General features: G+C 45.1%; 1 protein-coding gene across 1 annotated transcript in view; it reads left to right on the top strand.

Moving 5' to 3' along the window:
* Positions 1-3,361, top strand: part of LOC108940791 (E3 ubiquitin-protein ligase rnf213-alpha-like) — a 46,275-nt gene extending 42,914 nt beyond the window's left edge. Inside the window, 6 exon segments of the mRNA XM_029250258.1 lie at positions 142-343; positions 447-524; positions 771-968; positions 1,343-1,432; positions 1,561-1,739; positions 2,469-3,361. Coding sequence (XP_029106091.1) covers positions 142-343; positions 447-524; positions 771-968; positions 1,343-1,432; positions 1,561-1,739; positions 2,469-2,622 — 901 coding nt within the window. The 3' untranslated portion in view covers positions 2,623-3,361.
* The last annotated feature ends 15,363 nt before the right edge of the window (positions 3,362-18,724 follow it).

Here is an 18,724-nt window from a genome sequence, read left to right as displayed (position 1 = left end):
AATTTCCTGGTTGCATTTACTCTATTGCCAAAGGCAGACAGGTGACTAGGCTACAGATGATCTGCACTGAACACAGATTGAAGGAAAGTGGACATGGTCATGTTGCATTTGTCTCACAACCCTTTTGTCCTGTGACAACAGCTACACTGTCAGTCCAGTGGATCTGACCGACCTGCATGTGATCCGCTATGAGCTGGAGCGTGACCTGATCCCCCTGGTCCTGTCCAACTGCCAGTATAGCATGGAGCGCGGCCAGGAGATCCTGATGGAGTACGACCTGCCCAAGATCCAGCAGAAAATACTGACCCGCTTCCTCCAGGGCAAGCCCCTCATCACCCTGAGTGTGAGTAATGGGGGAGATGGTCATAATCACCTTGTATATCTGTCATTCCATGTTTTAGGAGGTGGAGTCATTTCTGACAGCAAGGGATTTGGTTTTGTTACAGGGAATCCCAACACTGGTGAACAGACATGACAGGAACTATGAAAACATTTTGAAAGACATAAAAAGAAAGGTTGGCTGGGTGAGTGAGCGGAGCTGAATTTCAAGTCTCTTTCCGAAATCACTCTCGCACAGGAAACTTTTGCACATTTTCCACTTTAAACGCCTTCGCTCTCAGTCATATCTCTTGAAAATTTCTATCATCGCTTTTTGCGATTTGCCCATAATTGTTTGAGTAAGAGTGTGCTTTCAAAGCAAGGAATACACTGTCATATTGTATGGCTTGACCTGACTGTCAAATTTGATGTCCGAACCTTTTGTGTTTTAGGAGCCTTTAACCTCCCTGGTGCTCACAGCGCTGGCTGGGGAACTGCCATCGTACAGCGATGTCTGTGATGCCCTGACAGTTGTAGAAGTGGCCCTGGGCTTCCTGGCCATGACGGGGGGAGAGCCCCATATGCAGCTGGTTCGATACCTGCAGGACGTTCTGCAGATGGGAGACCAGACACCCCCACACATCCTCAAGGTCTGTGTGCCGTAGATAATATTGAATTTCAGTGTTTCTTCAGTTCCTCCAAAATCCGTCTTCTATTTCTGTATAGTAGACCATCCCTTTTAAATTCTGTTCACGCTGTCTTCTCGTAACCGGTACGTTAGTTTGCGTTTAACTGCAGCTTCAAGGTGGTTGCAGTGCAGCTGAGATCCTTAGACACTTTCCACTAAGATCACACAGGTGGTGGACTCTAATAGTTGCTGTGTATCCTCAACCCAGGATTATACTGTTGGTTCTGGGGTGTAACCCAAGTGCACTGTCGGACTCTATAGACTTGTGTATAACCACTGCCTGTAGCTGGATGCTGAGTATTTGTAAGGTATCGTTTCTCTTTCTTCGATTGGCAGGCTCTCAGTCGGTGCAGCCTGAAGCACTGCATAGCCCTGTGGCAGTTCCTCACTTCACTCAAATCAGAGACCATGTTGCACCTTAAGAGGGTAAAAAAAAAAAAAAAAACATATATAGAGATCAGATCTGCTTGTTATTGTTATTGGTTGTCAAGAGACCTTGTTTTCATGATTTGATTTGAGGGGAGAGGAATAACTTAGTGTTTTCCTGCGTGCAGGACCCTTTTTCAGGGATTCCAGAGGATTTTAAGAAGCCCCTAAGCGGCACAGATCAGCAGCTGCTGAAAGACTTTCTCACCAAGGGCTCTGTGGACGTCTGGCTGCTGGAATCCCACGAGTTTCTGCTGCTGGCCCTGAAGACCCCTCGTTCAGCTGAAACGTACAAGCCCACCTGGACGTAAGGTCACATGTGACAGGACAGCAGATTCCTTTACTTGTCTCTGATGTGTTGGTGATGAGAGCTCTGCAGCAGAATGCAGCTTCTACACCGTTATTATTTTTGTTGATTTCGCTGCTCCTTTTGTTCAGATAGTCTTTGTGGGCAAATGCGTCAGCGAAAAAGTACAATTGTGTTCAAGAGTGCAGGCGTGATCAGGTATTGCGGAGTTAAATATGCACGTAGGAATATGTGCAGGTCGGAGTGAGAATCTGGAACCGAATCCACACGGCAATGGGAAGCCTGTGGAGAGACCTGAGGACAGGTGTGATGCGCATCATGTCGGGAACTTTATTCCTTAGACAAGCCAGAGCATTCTGTACGATCTGGAAGGTAACAGTGCTAGATGCAGGAAGCCATGTAGAAAGGGAGCTGCACTATTCCAGTTTAATAACTAAAAAGAAGGGGAATGAAAGCCAGGGAAGAGCTGGTAGTGTAGTGATTAGTGCTGCTGCCTTTGGACCCAAAGTCATGGGTTTGAATCCCACCTCCAATTGTAGTACCCTTGAGCAAGGTTACTCATCTGAAATTGCTCCAGTGAAATTACCCTGCTGTACAAATGGGTAAATTGTAAGTAGCTTAACGTTGTAAGTTGCTGTGGAGGAAAGTGTCAGATAAATGAATAAATGGAAGAGCTCGCTTTTTTAATTGGTTTTTTTTTTTTTTTTTCCCCTTCTTGTTCGCTTGCAGTCTGAAACACACGCTAGTGTCGTACATGGAGAGGAAAGAGTGCGACGTCCCAGCCGACCTGGAGGAGTTCTTCCCGGATGAGATCTGTCTCTCGCACTTTGTGGAGGCCTGGAAATTGGCTGTGGCGTTCAAACAGGAGCGGATTCTGAAATGAACCATGGCGCGAATTCCGTGGAAAGAAACACGTCCTCGTTGGTGCTCTCACCTCAGTGCCGATATATTTTTTTTTTTTTTCTCCCTTCATCTGGTAGATGGCATCACTTGCAAAGCAGAACAATTAGCTACATATCTGTGAACAAATAGTGTAAGAGACTAGGCTTATGAATATTCATTTGGACCATATATTAACCTGACATACTGTGTTCAAATGGCTATATGGACAGGTAGACAAAATCTTAAGGTCATTTAAACACGTTCTACTGAACACCACCAGGAGTGTTAACGCACAGCTTCCTAATGCATACCGTTGATTAAGAAAATCGAGTGATTTTGTTTACATAAATTGTGTAGTTTTTTTCAAGAGTAACTAGAAGACTTGAAAGTGTTGTTGGTTGTTAGATTATGCTCAGGAATTCATTCAGTTCCGGCGTGACAAGTGTTCCAAATATATAGATTTCTTCTGTCTTAAGTCAAGCTGACAGGTCCAGCTTGAAAACAGCTGCCTCCTGGCACTCTTGACAAGTGTCTTTGCATCTTGTTATGCATTTAATACTCAAGTTTTGGGTCCACTGGTGAAATAGCCAAATACTTGATGCCATATTACGTATTCTGCTCTTTTTCTTTCTTTGCACTTTGCTTTAGATTTACCTATTAATCAGCTGCTTATGTGTCATTCCAATACTACACTCCATAGTTTAAAAAATATGCTGTTATGAAGTTTAATAAATTTTTTCTGCAACCCAAGTGTTTTTCTTTCTAAAATGATTTTAGACCTGAATAAGTGTGCATGTGTGGAGTGGGTTTAGTATTGATATTATGACTCTTAAGTAAGGTAACATCGAAAGGATTCGTATTGCATTATGTGGAAAAACAGTGCAAAAAGACACATAATCCAGTGAAATTAAAAGCAGAAAAAAAAGAAAAGCCTTGTCAGTCCTATGCAAACAAACCAAGTGATGAACTGGAACAAACAATATTAACATTTTTGTGTATTTTTATTAATTTATTTAGCTGTGAGGAGGAGAAATTGATCATGTGTTGGAATATAAAAACAATGTGAATGCTCGCTCGCTCACTATAGGTAACCGCTTGTCCAAATCTGGGTCACAGTGCTGTGGAGCCTATCCTGAAAGCATGGTGTACAAGTGCTGGACCAGTACATCTTGGATGAGACCCCAGTCTATTGCAGGGTGACCATACACATACAGTACACATGTTATGGGCAATTTAGTCACCTGTGAACCTGAAACACATTTGTACTGTGGCAGGAAACCAGAGCAACTAAGAAATAACTTAGGTCTAACACTGATTTCTGTGTACACCTACAATTACGACACAGCCCTAGAAAAAGAGAAGAGACTGCGACCAGATCTAGATGAAGTGGAGAAACAGCTCATCGCGCTGCTCAGTCCCCTGGGTACAATCTCTGCACTATATATTACTGTAAGAAGCGTTAGTACCTGCTCTTTTGATGCAATGATGGAGACGTCACCTTGGCTTGACTTTAGCGTCACTGAATGGTTGTCTCCACGTACCAAAGCCTCTCTGGTCTGCGAATCCCTCCGCATCCAGGGAACAAAATGTTACGTTCACTCACACAGTCTGTCCTACTCCTGTATGTCTAACGGGATATTCGCAGGGACGTCTCAGCTGTGTTATAAATGCGAGGCCATTCCTGGCACTTTGATATTATATTATGGGAATGTAACAGGATATTATCATGCTTGAGCGGTCTTCACTCAACTAGTCAAATGATCATCACGAAAACATTCGATTTGCCCCTCCTCCATACTGTCATTAAACCATAAACAATATTTTGCTTTTGATGACACTATGGAACATAGGTTAACTGCTACATTTTGAGCACAGAAACGTATTTCATATTTACGTTCCGCAGTAGAAGCTCCCTCTACAGATAAAGGGTTGACACAAGTATCTAATGTTCTTTCACCTGACAAGTTAACATTTGAACTTGATGGCAATTCAAATTAATTCTGGAATATCTGGTCACCCTTTTGGAAGTTCTTCGTGCTACTTGGGCACCCCTGGTAAATATCATAATCTCTTCCCCACGTGTTGCATTTTGTGTCTGCGTGCAGCTGCAGTTTCCCGGTGTTCTCTCTCTGTCTCTGTGTTGCTGTGCTCCAGTTCTGTTTTGTTCTGATGATAATCAGTAAAAAATAAAAATGAAATAATTCCCCACAGGTGTGGTGGTGCAGCAGCTTTGGCTGGGTCCTGCTCTCTGGTGGGTCTGGGGTTTGAGTCCTGCTTGGGGTGCCTTGTGATGGACTGGTATCCCGTCCTACATGAGCAGTGTTGCAGCAAACCAGAGCCTAACCTGGCAACACAGGGTGTAAGACTGGACAAACCCAAGACGGGACGCCAGTCCGTTTCAAGGCACCCCCCCAGCGGGACTCGAACCCCAGACCCACCAGAGAGCAGGACCCAGCTAAAACCTGCAACACCACCGCATCCCGCCCCAATAATAATTCCAATATTTACAAAAAAAAAAAAGCGGGCTGTTCCAGTCCTCAGGATTCCCCGTATCTCTTGTTCTGCCCTGCAGTCAGGATGGAAAAACAGCTTTTTGGTCCACTTTAGGTAAACACACCATTGTGTTTTCAAAGTGTTTCTTAATACCCTTAATTCGCAGGCTACCTGCCTGTGGCTGATTTCTGGCCAACATCACAGTCAAAATGTGTGATTGATGTTTTTTCCCCCCACCTCAGTTAAATCTAAGTACTTAATTGTGATTGCAATTGTAAAGATGGTGTAAAGCACTTCCGTTAAATGTCACTGTATGGAAAGGGAGCGAATCATCTGGATGTCACCAAAATTCTCCTCACCAAAGCAACAAGGCAAGCATCTCCTCTTTTCTAGTCAAAGATACAAACAGCCCTGAAACTTGATCTCATGGCAAAGGATAGAGCAGTTATTGTACCCTACTAAAGTACTGGCCCTACAGTGTTAATGCAAAATCCAGCTAAATCTGTCGGTGTTCAGGATGGACATGGCTGAGAACGCTGTTAAAGTCACAAAACACATTTTGTATAAATTGTTTAATTGAAATAACTACTTAAAATAATTTAGAAAGGTGCTTCCTAATTTCTGGACTGCAGTGTGTGTCTGACACTTTATGTTATGTTATTCATATTAGTGATATTAATAACATAACATTAATAACATATATTAGTAACACCTCTATACATATCAATAACAATTAATAACACTCTATATTAATAACAAATACTTAACAGCATTGTTAATATTAATAACAACGCATATTAATAACATTAATATATATTAACAAAAATTTATATATTAGTAACACTACTATTTATATTAGTCTGCCGTCTAGCTGCAATCCCTAAGCCGTCCACTAGATGGCGCCAGGGGCAGGAAAACGTGGCGCTGCGAATCACATCATCTTGCGCTACATCTCCAGCGCAGATGATGGAGAAGCGTTACCCTCCTAATACATAATGGAGTCATGAAAGAGAAACAAATGTGGTTCTTCACTGGCAGTGGAAAAAGTACATTGATCACTAGGGCAATACACGAACCTCACTCTTTTATGTTTCTTAAATAGATTTTTTCCAGCCCATTGATGATGAGCTGCATTTTATCTCCTACTCCTCTCAGTGTAGATTTTATATCCATTATATTCATTATATTCACTGTGATGCTGTTATTTCTGAGCAAGAAATGTTGTTTGCCAAGAAAATGTGTTGTGATTAATAACACGTGACACATGTGAAGGTTTGCTGCTGAGCACCAGCCTCTCTGCCTTTTTCTTCTTAGTTTTGTTATTGCATTTGCAAAGAACAAGGCACTTTGTGTTTTTAGAGTGGGTGTCTGGTTAGGAATAATCATGGTTCTTGCATGCTGCTGACCTGAGTCCAAACTGCAAAAGTTTGCACTCATTCCGAGCTTTTATGGAATGGTTGATTTAGAACGATTGAATTTCAGCACAAAATCATGTGTCGCTGGCGGACGATCCCACCCCTCCACTTCATAATAACAAGAAAAAAAATTGAACTGGCTTGTTATAGTAAGATGATCTGCTGTTTGAAAAGCCCAGAAATATGTCTAGCATTTCCCATATAATAATACCAGCTGGGTTCTACTAGGCTCCGGTGCGAGGAAATCTTGCATCTTATAGGTCAGGGTCCAGCGGCCTGCTGCGCAAGGATGAGACATTAGATCGAGTTCAAGAACAATGTGTTCTCCTTGCAGCAGATTAATCATTCTTATATTGCTTTTTGGTGCACGGAAAAGACAGAGGAAAAAAAAAAGGAAAATAATCGATACGCTTACACATAAGGGAGAAGCCAGATACCTTCTTTGTGATGTGGCGAAATAAAAATACTTCTCCTCTCTGGAAAAGCTGAAATGCAGACAGTCAGAATCTTGCAACTGGATATGTTGTCAGAGTGTTCAGGTTTTATGTTTATACTGCATTATGCCTTTCCATTGATGTTGTAGCTAAGCCCTCTTCTGCAGATCCTTAAAAATGTAATTTTCCAGTTTTTCTTTAAACCTTAATACCATGGAAACAGTCTTTTCCAAAGGCACTGTTGTGGGTTTAAGTTAAATAGATGCCCATGGTGTGTTGTCCCTCCTAAAGGATGGTCTTTTCCATGACACGATGAAGGGATGTCATCTGGGATGAAGTGTCGGTCACGAAAAGGGTAAGTTTGCAGCCTTTCATGAGATGGGACCATAGACCACAGACCAAGATCTGATCTAATGGAAACTACAGGTCACTTCTTCATCTCCCTGCCTCCTGCACATACTCTGAAACTGAACATATGCTCTGGCTTCTGACCAGACAGAATTCATCTAATGTCAGCTTATCTTAGCATGTGCATAAACTAGAAGAACCTATTGCAAACTCATCTCTTACCTCATTACTGCTATCCATGTCTACAGAAGCAAATGTCTTAAATATGCTAAACACGTACCGCAATTCTATGATGCGGGTATTCACCTTTAGTAAACGTTCAGTAAACGGATATAAAACATATGAACAGTTAATTTACGTTACGCAATTGTAAAGATGGTGTAAAGTTATTCAGGGCGTTCAACGGGACCCTTCTGTAAAGCAAAGTACACCTGTACTGCTTTTGGGAAGGATTTAAGGTTATGTTCAATGTTTAATGTAATTTAAATAGTGGGTATTTTATTGTTGAAACTGTATGTTTTCATAGCTCCCCCCGGCATAAAAAAAAAAAAATAATAATAATTAGTGTAATTCCTGTGACACCAAGACCTGGATAGATAGGTGGAGAATAAAAATTAATATCCTTTTAATATTTTTCATATTGCTGCCCGTGCTACCTGTGTAGGAGCAAACACAAGCGGTTGAGTTGTGCAGTACTCATAACTGCTGCCTGGAGACTTACGCCAGGGACTAAGAAAACCCTGACCCATATGTTAAAGTTTTTAAGCATTTGATATCCACCATGTGTCATTCCATTAATGCCTTTCATGATGCAGCGGTGTTTGCTCTGCAATATTTTCATATCACCATAACAATAAAATGCATTTACATTTTTAGCTGATGCCTCTCTCCAAAGCAACTTGCAGTGATTTTGCCATTTATAGCTGGATTGTTTTTTTTACCAGACTCGTTTAGAAGAATTACCTTGCTTAAAGGTACTACAGCATGAGGAAGGAATCAAACTGAGGTCCTCCAAGTGCAAGGCAACCACTCTGTCCAATATACTACCATTTTCACTTGCTGTCACTAACCCACTAAGCTTATTGTTCCTCTAAGGTGTCAGTTGGGGTATCTTCTGGTTAAACCTAATGTACACACAAACACACACACACACACACACACATTGTCTGAAACCGCTTGTCCCAGGCGGGGTCGCGGCGAGCCGGAGCCTAACCTGGCCACACACAGGGCGTAAGGCTGGAGGGGGAGGGGACACACCTAGGACGGGTCGCCAGTTTGTCGCAAGGCAGCCCAAGCAGGACTCAAGCCCCAGACCCACCGGAGAGCAGAACCCGGTCAAACCCGCTCAAACCCGCTGAATACACCCCCCCAAACCTAGTGTATTTACTTTTAAATTACCCTTGAAACAATGGCATCTTGTGATGGCTACATTTAATTTCGTGATCATATAAACATCATATAATGTCAAAAATTCATTATTAATTCTACACACTAATTTTATTACAATTGTAATGCAAAGAACAGCAGTGTCCTGTGTAGAATGAAAGGCATGGGTACTGCTCTCGTGAACTTTATTTATATTATGGATGTCTGCAAGCCACATTGTCAAACTTCACTCTAAAGACTGAAGATTTTATATGAAAAAATGTAATGATGCCCTGCAATGGGCAGCTGTACTATTCATGGTGGATCCAGACTCAGGTCCTTAATTATTCCAGACCTCCAGGACCCCATATTAGGAAAAGCGGTAGTCAATATTGAATAAAAATATAACATTTAAAGATGAGCTAGGAATAGTAGATTTTTTTGTGGACATATTATAAAATGTGTAAATGTCATTGTCATTTTTAAGAATACCTTTTTTTGGTATTTTAATGAAATTTAAATTTATATTTTTTGTCTGGGAATACATTATACTTTCCTAAGAAATAATCGTGGATTATTCGTGAACCCCCTCATAATGACTGTTTTAATGACATTGTGATTTAATGGAAGAAATTAATCCTGCGTTGCATTTAAAAATCTATCTTAATAAACCCTGCTATTTTTCCATGTGTGGATTCTTGTTCTAGATTATTCTTTAAGACAGGTCTTGGACATGTATATAGTCTGCAGATACTGTAGCGAAGCAAGGAAAATAATATTCATATAAAGCCTTACATATACACAGCAGGGGGGTCTATTGACGTTTCTCTCTGAGTCAAACAAGCAGGGTTTTCTATACATCCCATGGTAAAACAGTGCACTGATTGATGACCTCCAGAAGCAAGCAAGTATAAAGGACTGCTTTGAAAAAGATTCCTAAGTGTTAGACTTGAATGATGCCTGACTAATTGCCTGACTTTTTTTCATGACTTCAAGCGTGTGTTCGTCAAAAAAAGAGCCCCCTGAAACAGATTTAAAAGAAACCTTGGTGTTCTTAGAAAAGCATGAGGTGAGACCATGCCAGCGCAGCTGAGCATCACTATTCATATTCTGCAGTGGTCTGACACAGCCGCCTGCATGGGCACTCTGCCAGAGAGCCAAAAAGGCAGAGTTGCGTGTATTGGAAGCCAGCTCCAGTGGTCCTGAATACTGACCATCTCGGGCTGAGGAAGAGCTGTTGTGAAATCCGCTTGCAAATTGGGTTCAGATTATTCTGGAAGAAAACAATGGAGAAAAAACTGTGGCAAAATGAAGATGACAAAATAGTGACTCCAGATGAAACTGACCCCAACTAAGGCAAGCCCTTCCTTATCCCTTTAAACTTTACACATTTCCTGCATGCTAGTCGAAAGACTGGAACCCACACACACTGAAGCCGCTTGTCCCGAGCGGGGTCGCAGCGGGCCGGAGCCTAACCTGGCAACACAGGGTGTAAGGGGACACACCCAGGACAGGACGTCAGTCCATCACAAGACACCTTGAGCAAAACTCGAACCCGAGACCCACCAGAGAGCTTGACCCAGCCAAGCCCGCTGTGCCACCGCACCCCCCCAAGACCAGAACTATGGTTCAAAAACATTTTTACTGTTTTTTTTTGGTTCTGGGAACTGGTCAAGGGACTAGATCATAGTAAGTACCAGGGACAGGTTCATAAAAAATTGATCTTCTGGCCAAGTAGGATTATATATTTTTTTTGTAGTGCACCCCTAACAGTAAGTGTCTTTATGTGAACCCATACTAATGAGTACAGCTGTAGCACTGCATGCAATACAGAAATCCTTACATTTACTAAATTAATCCGTTCCTGAAAATGATGCGGAAAGCAAAGTTTCGGATGAAAAGGTCTTATTTTCCATTATTTTAAACTGCTAAATAATGCATTCCCAGCTCATCTGAAAACCCCAAAACCACCCACACACAGTCTGAAACTGGTTGTCTTGAGGCAAACCAGAGCCTAACCTGGCAACACAGGGCACAAGGCTGGAGAGGACACACCCAGGATGGGACGCCAGTCCATCGCAAGGCACCCTAAGCAGGGCTCGAACCCCAGACAGCGGGACCCAGCCAAACCCACTGCACCACTACACCCCCTGTAAACTCCAAACCAGTTTTCAGAAAAATAACAAAATCACTGTAAAACTCCTATGTACAGTAACTGTAAGCAGGTATCTACTAAGCATGTTGCGTTTATTGTGAACAACTTTCCGAAACTCCTTCAAAAACCCCTTATGACAAAAAAATCAAGGCGTCCGTTTACCCCGCCCGGTATGGGGTCACCGGGGCCCCACCCTGGAGCCAGGCCTGGGGGGGGGGCTCGCATGCGAGCGCCTGGTGGCCAGGTCTATGCCCACGGGGCCTGGCCGGGCTCAGCCCGAAGCCACAACGTGGAGCCGCTCTTCGGTGGGCTCACCACCTGCCGGAGAAACCATAAGGGGCCGGTGCGTTGTGATTTGGGCGGTGGTCGGGGCCGAGTGCCCGGCCGACCCAAACCTCGGGCGCCAACTCTGGTTTTTGGGACTTGGAATGTCACCTCACTGGCGGGGAAGGAGCCTGAGCTGGTGCGGGAAGTTGAGAGATACCGTCTAGATATAGTCGGGCTCACTTCCACTCACAGCTTGGGTTCTGGAACCACTCTACTCGATCGAGGGTGGACTCTCCACTATTCTGGCGTTGCCCAAGGTGAGAGGCGGCGGGCTGGTGTGGGCTTATTAATAGCCCCCCAGTTCAGCCGCCATGTGTTGGAGTCTACCCCGGTGAATGAGAGGGTCATCTCCCTACGCCTTCGGGTCAGGGAACGGTCTCTCACTGTCGTTTGTGCTTATGCGCCTAGCGGCAGTGTAGAGTACCCGGCCTTTTTAGAGTCCCTGGGGGGCGTGCTGGAAAGCGCTCCCACTGGGGACTCTGTCGTTCTACTGGGGGACTTTAACGCCCACGTGGGCAGCGACAGTGATACCTGGAGGGGCGTGATTGGGAGGAACGGCCTCCCTGATCTGAACCCGAGCGGTGAGTTGTTATTGGATTTCTGTGCTAGTCGCGGTTTATCCATAACGAACACCATGTTCATGCATAAGGGTGTCCACCAGTGCACTTGGCACCAGGACACCCTAGGTCGGAGGTCGATGATCGACTTTGTAGTCGTTTCTTCTGACCTTCGGCCATATGTCTTGGACACTCGGGTGAAGAGAGGGGCTGAGCTGTCAACTGATCACCACCTGGTGGTGAGTTGGATTCGATGGCGGGGGAAAAAGCTGGACAGACCTGGCAGGCCCAAACGCATAGTGAGGGTCTGTTGGGAACGTTTGGCGGAGGCCCCTGTCAGAGAGGTCTTCAACTCCCACCTCCGACAGAGCTTCAACCAGGTCCCGAGGGAGGTGGGGGACATTGAGTCTGAATGGACTATGTTCCGTGCCTCCATTGTCGGGGCGGCGGTTCGGAGCTGCGGCCATAAGGTCTCCGGTGCCTGTCGCGGCGGCAATCCCCGAACACGGTGGTGGACACCGGAAGTAAGGGATGCCGTCAAGCTGAAGAAGGAGTTCTATCGGGCCTGGCTGGCTCATGGGACTCCTGAAGCAGCTGACAGGTACCGACGGGCCAAACGGAGCGCGGCTCTGGCAGTCGCCGCGGCAAAAACTCGGGCTTGGGAGGAGTTCGGTGAGGCCATGGAGGAAGACTTTCGGTCGGCCTCAAAGAGATTCTGGCAAACCGTCCGGTGACTCAGAGGGGGGGAAGCGGTGTTCCACGAACACTGTTTACAGTGGAAGTGGTGCGCTGCTGACCTCAGCTGAGGATGTTCTCGGGCGGTGGAAGGAGTACTTTGAGGATCTCCTCAATCCCTCCGACACGCCTTCCGTAGAGGAAGCTGAGGCTGGGGACTCGGAGGGGGACTCGTCCATTACCCTGGCTGAAGTTGCTGAGGTAGTCAAAAAACTCCTCGGTGGCAAGGCTCCGGGGGTGGATGAGATCCGCCCCGAGTTTCTCAAGTCTCTGGATGTTGTGGGGCTGTCTTGGCTGACACGCCTCTGCAGCATCGCGTGGAGTTCGGGAACGGTGCCTCTGGACTGGCAGACCGGGGTGGTGGTCCCTCTTTTTAAGAAGGGGGACCGGAGATTGTGTTCCAACTACAGGGGGATCACACTCCTTAGCCTCCCTGGGAAAGTCTATGCCAGGGTACTGGAAAGGAGAATCCGACCGATAGTCGAACCTCGGATTCAGGAGGAGCAATGCGGTTTTCGCCCTGGCCGTGGAACACTGGACCAGCTCTATACCCTCACTAGGGTGTTGGAGGGTTCGTGGGAGTTTGCCCAACCAGTCCATATGTGTTTTGTGGACCTGGAGAAGGCATTCGACCGTGTCCCTCGTGGCATCCTGTGGGGGGTGCTTCGGGATTATGGGGTTCGGGGCTCGTTGCTACGGGCTGTTCGTTCCCTGTATGACCGGAGCAGGAGCTTGGTTCGCATTGCCGGCAGTAAGTCAGACCTGTTCCCGGTGCATGTTGGACTCCGCCAGGGCTGCCCTTTGTCACCGATTCTGTTCATTATTTTTATGGACAGAATTTCTAGGCGCAGTCAGGGAACGGAGGGTGTCTGTTTTGGTGGCCGCGAGATCTCGTCTCTGCTTTTTGCGGACGATGTGGTCCTGTTGGCTTCATCAAGTCAAGACTTGCAGCGTGCACTGGGGAGGTTTGCAGCCGAGTGCGAAGCGGCGGGGATGAGAATCAGCACCTCCAAATCTGAGGCCATGGTTCTCAGTCGGAAAAAGGTGGATTGCTCCCTCCGGGTTAGGGGGGAGTTGCTCCCTCAAGTGGAGGAGTTTAAGTATCTTGGGGTCTTGTTCACGAGTGAGGGAAAAATGGAGCGGCAGGTCGACAGACGGATCGGTGCGGCGTCTGCAGTAATGCGGTCATTGTACCGGTCTGTTGTGGTGAAGAGGGAGCTGAGTCGTAAGGCGAAGCTCTCAATTTACCGGTCGATCTACGTTCCTACCCTCACCTATGGTCATGAACTCTGGATCATGACCGAAAGAATGAGATCGCGGATACAAGCGGCAGAAATGAGTTTCCTCCGCAGAGTGGCTGGGCGCACCCTTAGGGATAGGGTGAGGAGCTCAGTCACCCGGGAGGAGCTCGGAGTAGAGCCGCTGCTCCTCCGCATCGAGAGGAGCCAGTTGAGGTGGCTCGGGCATCTGTTCCGGATGCCTCCTGGACGCCTCCCTGGGGAGGTGCTCCGGGCTTGTCCCACTGGGAGGAGGCCTCGGGGCAGACCCAGGACACGTTGGAGAGACTATGTCTCCCGGCTGTCCTGGGAACGCCTTGGGGTTCCCCCAGAGGAACTGGAGGAGGTGTGCGGGGAGAGGGAGGTCTGGAGTACTCTGCTCGGACTGCTGCCCCCGCGACCCGGCCCCGGATAAAAGCGGAGGAAGATGGATGGATGGACTTTCCGAAACTGTGCATTGTTGTCAAAATGTGCACACATACCCAAAAAAACCATCAGCTAAACTTTTTCTGCTAATTTCTCTGCTGTCTCAGCAGTCATTCAATTGAATAACACACCTACTATGGTTCACACTCCTGTGGAGTTTAACACACTTCCCCTAATGCCCCATGCTCTCAAAGCAACATTCTCACATTGCCAACACCACAGACAGAAAGATCTGGATCTAGGTGTACCAGCTACAATATGTTACTGCACTACATGAATTTCAAATTTTTTGGACCCATTTGGGAAAAATTTTGTCACGCCGATTTTATTGTTCCGTAAATCAATAATTGATTATCAAAATACCAAGAGCCGTTTTACTGAAATTTCAGATTAATAGCTCCAAATTGTAACTTGAGGAACGCCTGTATAGGTGAATAAATATTGCGAAATATAGTCCGATATTCTCTGTCTCAGTCCCCTGAATCTAGCAGTCTGCATAGATCATAACGTCCTATTATGCCCACCATATAAAATAATGTCTATAAATCCAAGGAGAAAGGAAATGACTTGCAATGAAATGAAATAAGCACTCATATCCTTGAGAATTCCTTACAAGTTCAACATTTTGTTGTGATGACTTTAGCATGCTGCTGAGATTACTCCGCTGGGCTCGTTTTTCTTTGCCACAAATCTCAGGTAATCAGACACTGAGGAATCCTGGGTCATGCCAGCAAGATGCTGAATGAGCAATGACACCTAGCTGGCCCTTTTTATCACTTCCTACTTAAAGGAGCTGCTTTCAGACCACTTCCCACGCTGTTTGCACGAGACTCCACCAGTCTGCCACACAACATCTATGTATCTCCAGGGAAGGTGTTGGCACGGGGACCAACAAAAACAGTTCTCATGCATGTAAACACCTACGTGCAACCTCTGAAACCTGTGCATACACACACACACACACACCCACACAAAAAAACAGGACCTTGAAACATAGCCTGAAATTTGCTGCCTGGTGTCTTTCTAAAGCGGCATGCAGAATTAAAATTAAAATGTCTAAAACTAAAATGTCAATTTATCTCACCTGGATGGCTCTTCATTTATATTCTGCACCCCTTAATCCTTTGCAGTGATACAGGTAGTGGTACTATCTGCATCTAATCAGAGAGCATTATTGTCTTTTAGGTCAGAGGGGGGTTTAAGAGCTGCCTACGTGATCCTTATAGGGCTTATGGTTCTGACTTTGGATTGTGTAGTGCTAGACTTGGGTCATCACCAGTTTGGCTGCAAATCCCATTTTTGACATTCAAAACCATGCAAACACATTACACTTGATGCACATAGAGCCGTACACTTCGACATGTGGTCTGCAAGGCCGTACAAATGTCTGCTCTGATTGAAATCAAGACATTTATGGCCAGCTGACCCTACCTTCCAGTAGGCCATGAGGGAAAATTCTCAATGTCCAATGGAAATACTTTACCCATCAGTCCAGCCTAATCATTGCCATGTACTGTACTCTGCTGACCAGTCTGAGAATACGCCGTGTGTGAGACACTGAAGACATGTTATCAGTGTGTCTCACCTTCACAGCAGAAACCATCAGGGACAGTAGGAGACAGCAAGCAGTTGCATTATATGTACTAGCCTGTATCGGGTGCAACGCTATCAAAAAGCATCGTGTATGCTGCTCCAGTGTGATGTACATGACCAACGAGAGCATTTTCTGGGTCATACCCAGGAACAAACCGAACCAAGCATAAAAATGGGTTGTTGGTTTCGATCTCAGAATTGTCACTGGTATCTAGTCTAGATACCTGCAGGTCATAATTTTTGGGGCATCTTGTTATTGTTATAATTATACAAGTCAGAAGACACAAGTCAGAGGTAGGAAAACAGCCTAAGATGAAAAATGTGTACATTCACATGCACAGATTCTCACTCTGTGTAACACAGCGTAAAAAGTACCCCAACCCATCCCACTTGGTGTTTGCAGGCTCAAAAAGCCAACTTAGATTCTTCCATAAAAACTCCATTATGTTTGGAAAATGGCTTGAATCTACAAACTGTATCACAGCACAGCAGGCCTGGATTGTCATACAAACGTTGTGTTTTTATTTGTGATGGAATATACAGTGTACTTGGACCACAGACCTCAACCATTCCCCAAGAATGAGGGGGAGGGGGCACAGCCTGTGAGCGTTCGAAGCCACATCCTGTCCCAAACAGTGCCAGTTTTGGAGATGACCAAATGTTTGGAGTCCCAGCATGGGACAATATAAGGCAAGATACAGCAACGGGGTACAGCTCCTCCCGAGAAATCCGACCTATAAGGTTTGGCATAGACAAAACACACATAATGGCACCAGACAACGAGACTCTATTCTAGAACTGTTGAACCCACCCACTGTTCCTATGAAGGAACCTCTGTGAGACTTTATTTATAGTAAAAACCTACGAAATCGGCTTTTTATTATCAATTATACTTAGAAGTGGTTTTATTGTGTTGTTTATCGTATACATTTATCATTAATGATTATATCTGGATTAGTTCTGATGAGTTGTTCTATCATTACAGAACCTGGAAAAGTTGTTTTTTCATCCTTCTCAGTGTTAAGAAGGAATCTTCGTTTTTGGGGACATTTTGAAACCTAAATTACATTTGGAGTTGGCTTGTTTCAAGGGTAGCATTTCAGGAAATTTGTTAATTATAAAGCTGTGAGATTTGCAGTTTTTTTTCTTCAGAAGGGTTTCGATGTCAAAGCTGGGTATGAGAAGTACAATTTTTACGAATGGCTGCTTGCAGTGTCATTTCGCTTGCCAAGAGCGGACGGGTGATGGACAACTTCCTGAGTTCCATCATCAGGCCTATTTAAACATCACTCTCAGCCCTGACTTCAGTAAATAACGTCAGTCAGTAACGTCAGGCCCATTATGTAAAAGGTTATGGTTAAAAAAATTGCTGCTGGCGGAGACATTCTTAATTATTTGCCATTTTGGAACTGTACATCTCACATTCTGGAATTCACAGTTGGCGTGTCCTTCTAAAGCCTCCATATAAAACCCTTCTGCTCCGTCTGGTACAAAGCCATGTGTTCCAGTCGCATGCTTGACCTCTGATCTCCGTGAATATCTGTCCTATATACATGTTCATTTTAAAACAACCACTCTTCACATCAATCATGCAAAAAGGGACCTTTGATGACCTTGAAAAGTGTAATCATTATGTTTTCTGTTATATAACCCACATGAAGACTCATAACATATTGCATGTGATAACTTATTAGATTATACTAATTAAGTTAAACATTAATAGTTAGCAAAACACCTCATTGGACAGAACTAATCCAGATATAATCATTAATAATAAATCACACACACATTGGCTGAAACCACTTGTCCCAAGCGGGGTTGCGGGGAGCCAGAGCCTAGCCTGGCAAAGTAGGGCGAAGGGCTGGAGGGGGAGGGGATACATCCAGGATGGGATGCCAGTCCGTCGCAAGGCACCCCAAGCGGGACTCGAACCCCTGACCCCCTGGAGAGCAGGAGATGGTCCAACCCACTGTGTCGCCGCACCCCCCCCCCCCCCCCCCCCCCCAGATATAATTATTAATGATAAATCACACACACACATTGGCTGAAACCACTTGTCCCAAGCCGTGTCATGGTGAGCCAGAGCCCAACCCAGCGACACAGGGCACAAGGCTGGAGGGGGGGGGGACACATCCAGGATTGGACGCCAGTCCATCGCAGGGCACCCTAAGCAGTGCTTGAACACCAGACCCACCAGAGAGTGGGACCCAGCCAAGCCCACTGCACCACCGCACCCCACTCATTAATGATAAATGTATAAGCTAAAGACCACAGTAATACCACTTCAAAGTATAATTTATTACAAAAAACCCATTTTGCAAGTTTTTACTCTGAATGTAGAAACTGTGGAACAACTGGTATTGTAGTGGAGAAGGGCATAGCATGAAGGTCGCAGGTTCAAATGCCACCCCTGTTAGAGGTGCAGGACCTTTAATCAAGGTGCTTTACTTTTAATTGCTCTCATAAAAATAAGCAGTTGTACAAATGGACACGGTAATAAAAGTGTCACCAGGGCAGTAAATTAGTAATAACTGCTTTATGGTGAAGACAAACACAAAATCCTGCCATAGAGAAAAAGTGTGCCTTCTTGTGTCTTCTTGAAAAGGCTTGAAGCAGATTCTTCAAGTATGAAAAGTTTTTAGTCCTTCATCAATCTTACTGCATTAAATAGTGTTTTTGGATAGGACCTGTTTCATTCAATAGGGTGGTAGGTAGCATAGTATAGTAAAAGACAGGGACTTGTAAACTCAAAGTTGTTGGTTCAAGTCCCGCTCCCTGCAGCTGCTGTAGTGTCCTTGAGCAATGAACATACGCTGAAATGCAGCATTAATGTTCAAAGTTTCAGGTCATTTTCGCTAAACGTGGCAGTGAGCAACACAGCTGTACAAGCTCTTGTGCTGCGATGAGAAGGTCTTTGGTTTGAATCGTAACCCCCTGCTGTGGTACTCTTCTTCAAGGCACTCACCATGTATCGATAC

Source organism: Scleropages formosus, chromosome 3 (assembly GCF_900964775.1).
Source record: "Scleropages formosus chromosome 3, fSclFor1.1, whole genome shotgun sequence".
Classification (NCBI taxonomy): domain Eukaryota; kingdom Metazoa; phylum Chordata; class Actinopteri; order Osteoglossiformes; family Osteoglossidae; genus Scleropages; species Scleropages formosus.
This window is presented reverse-complemented; position numbering and strand designations above follow the sequence as displayed.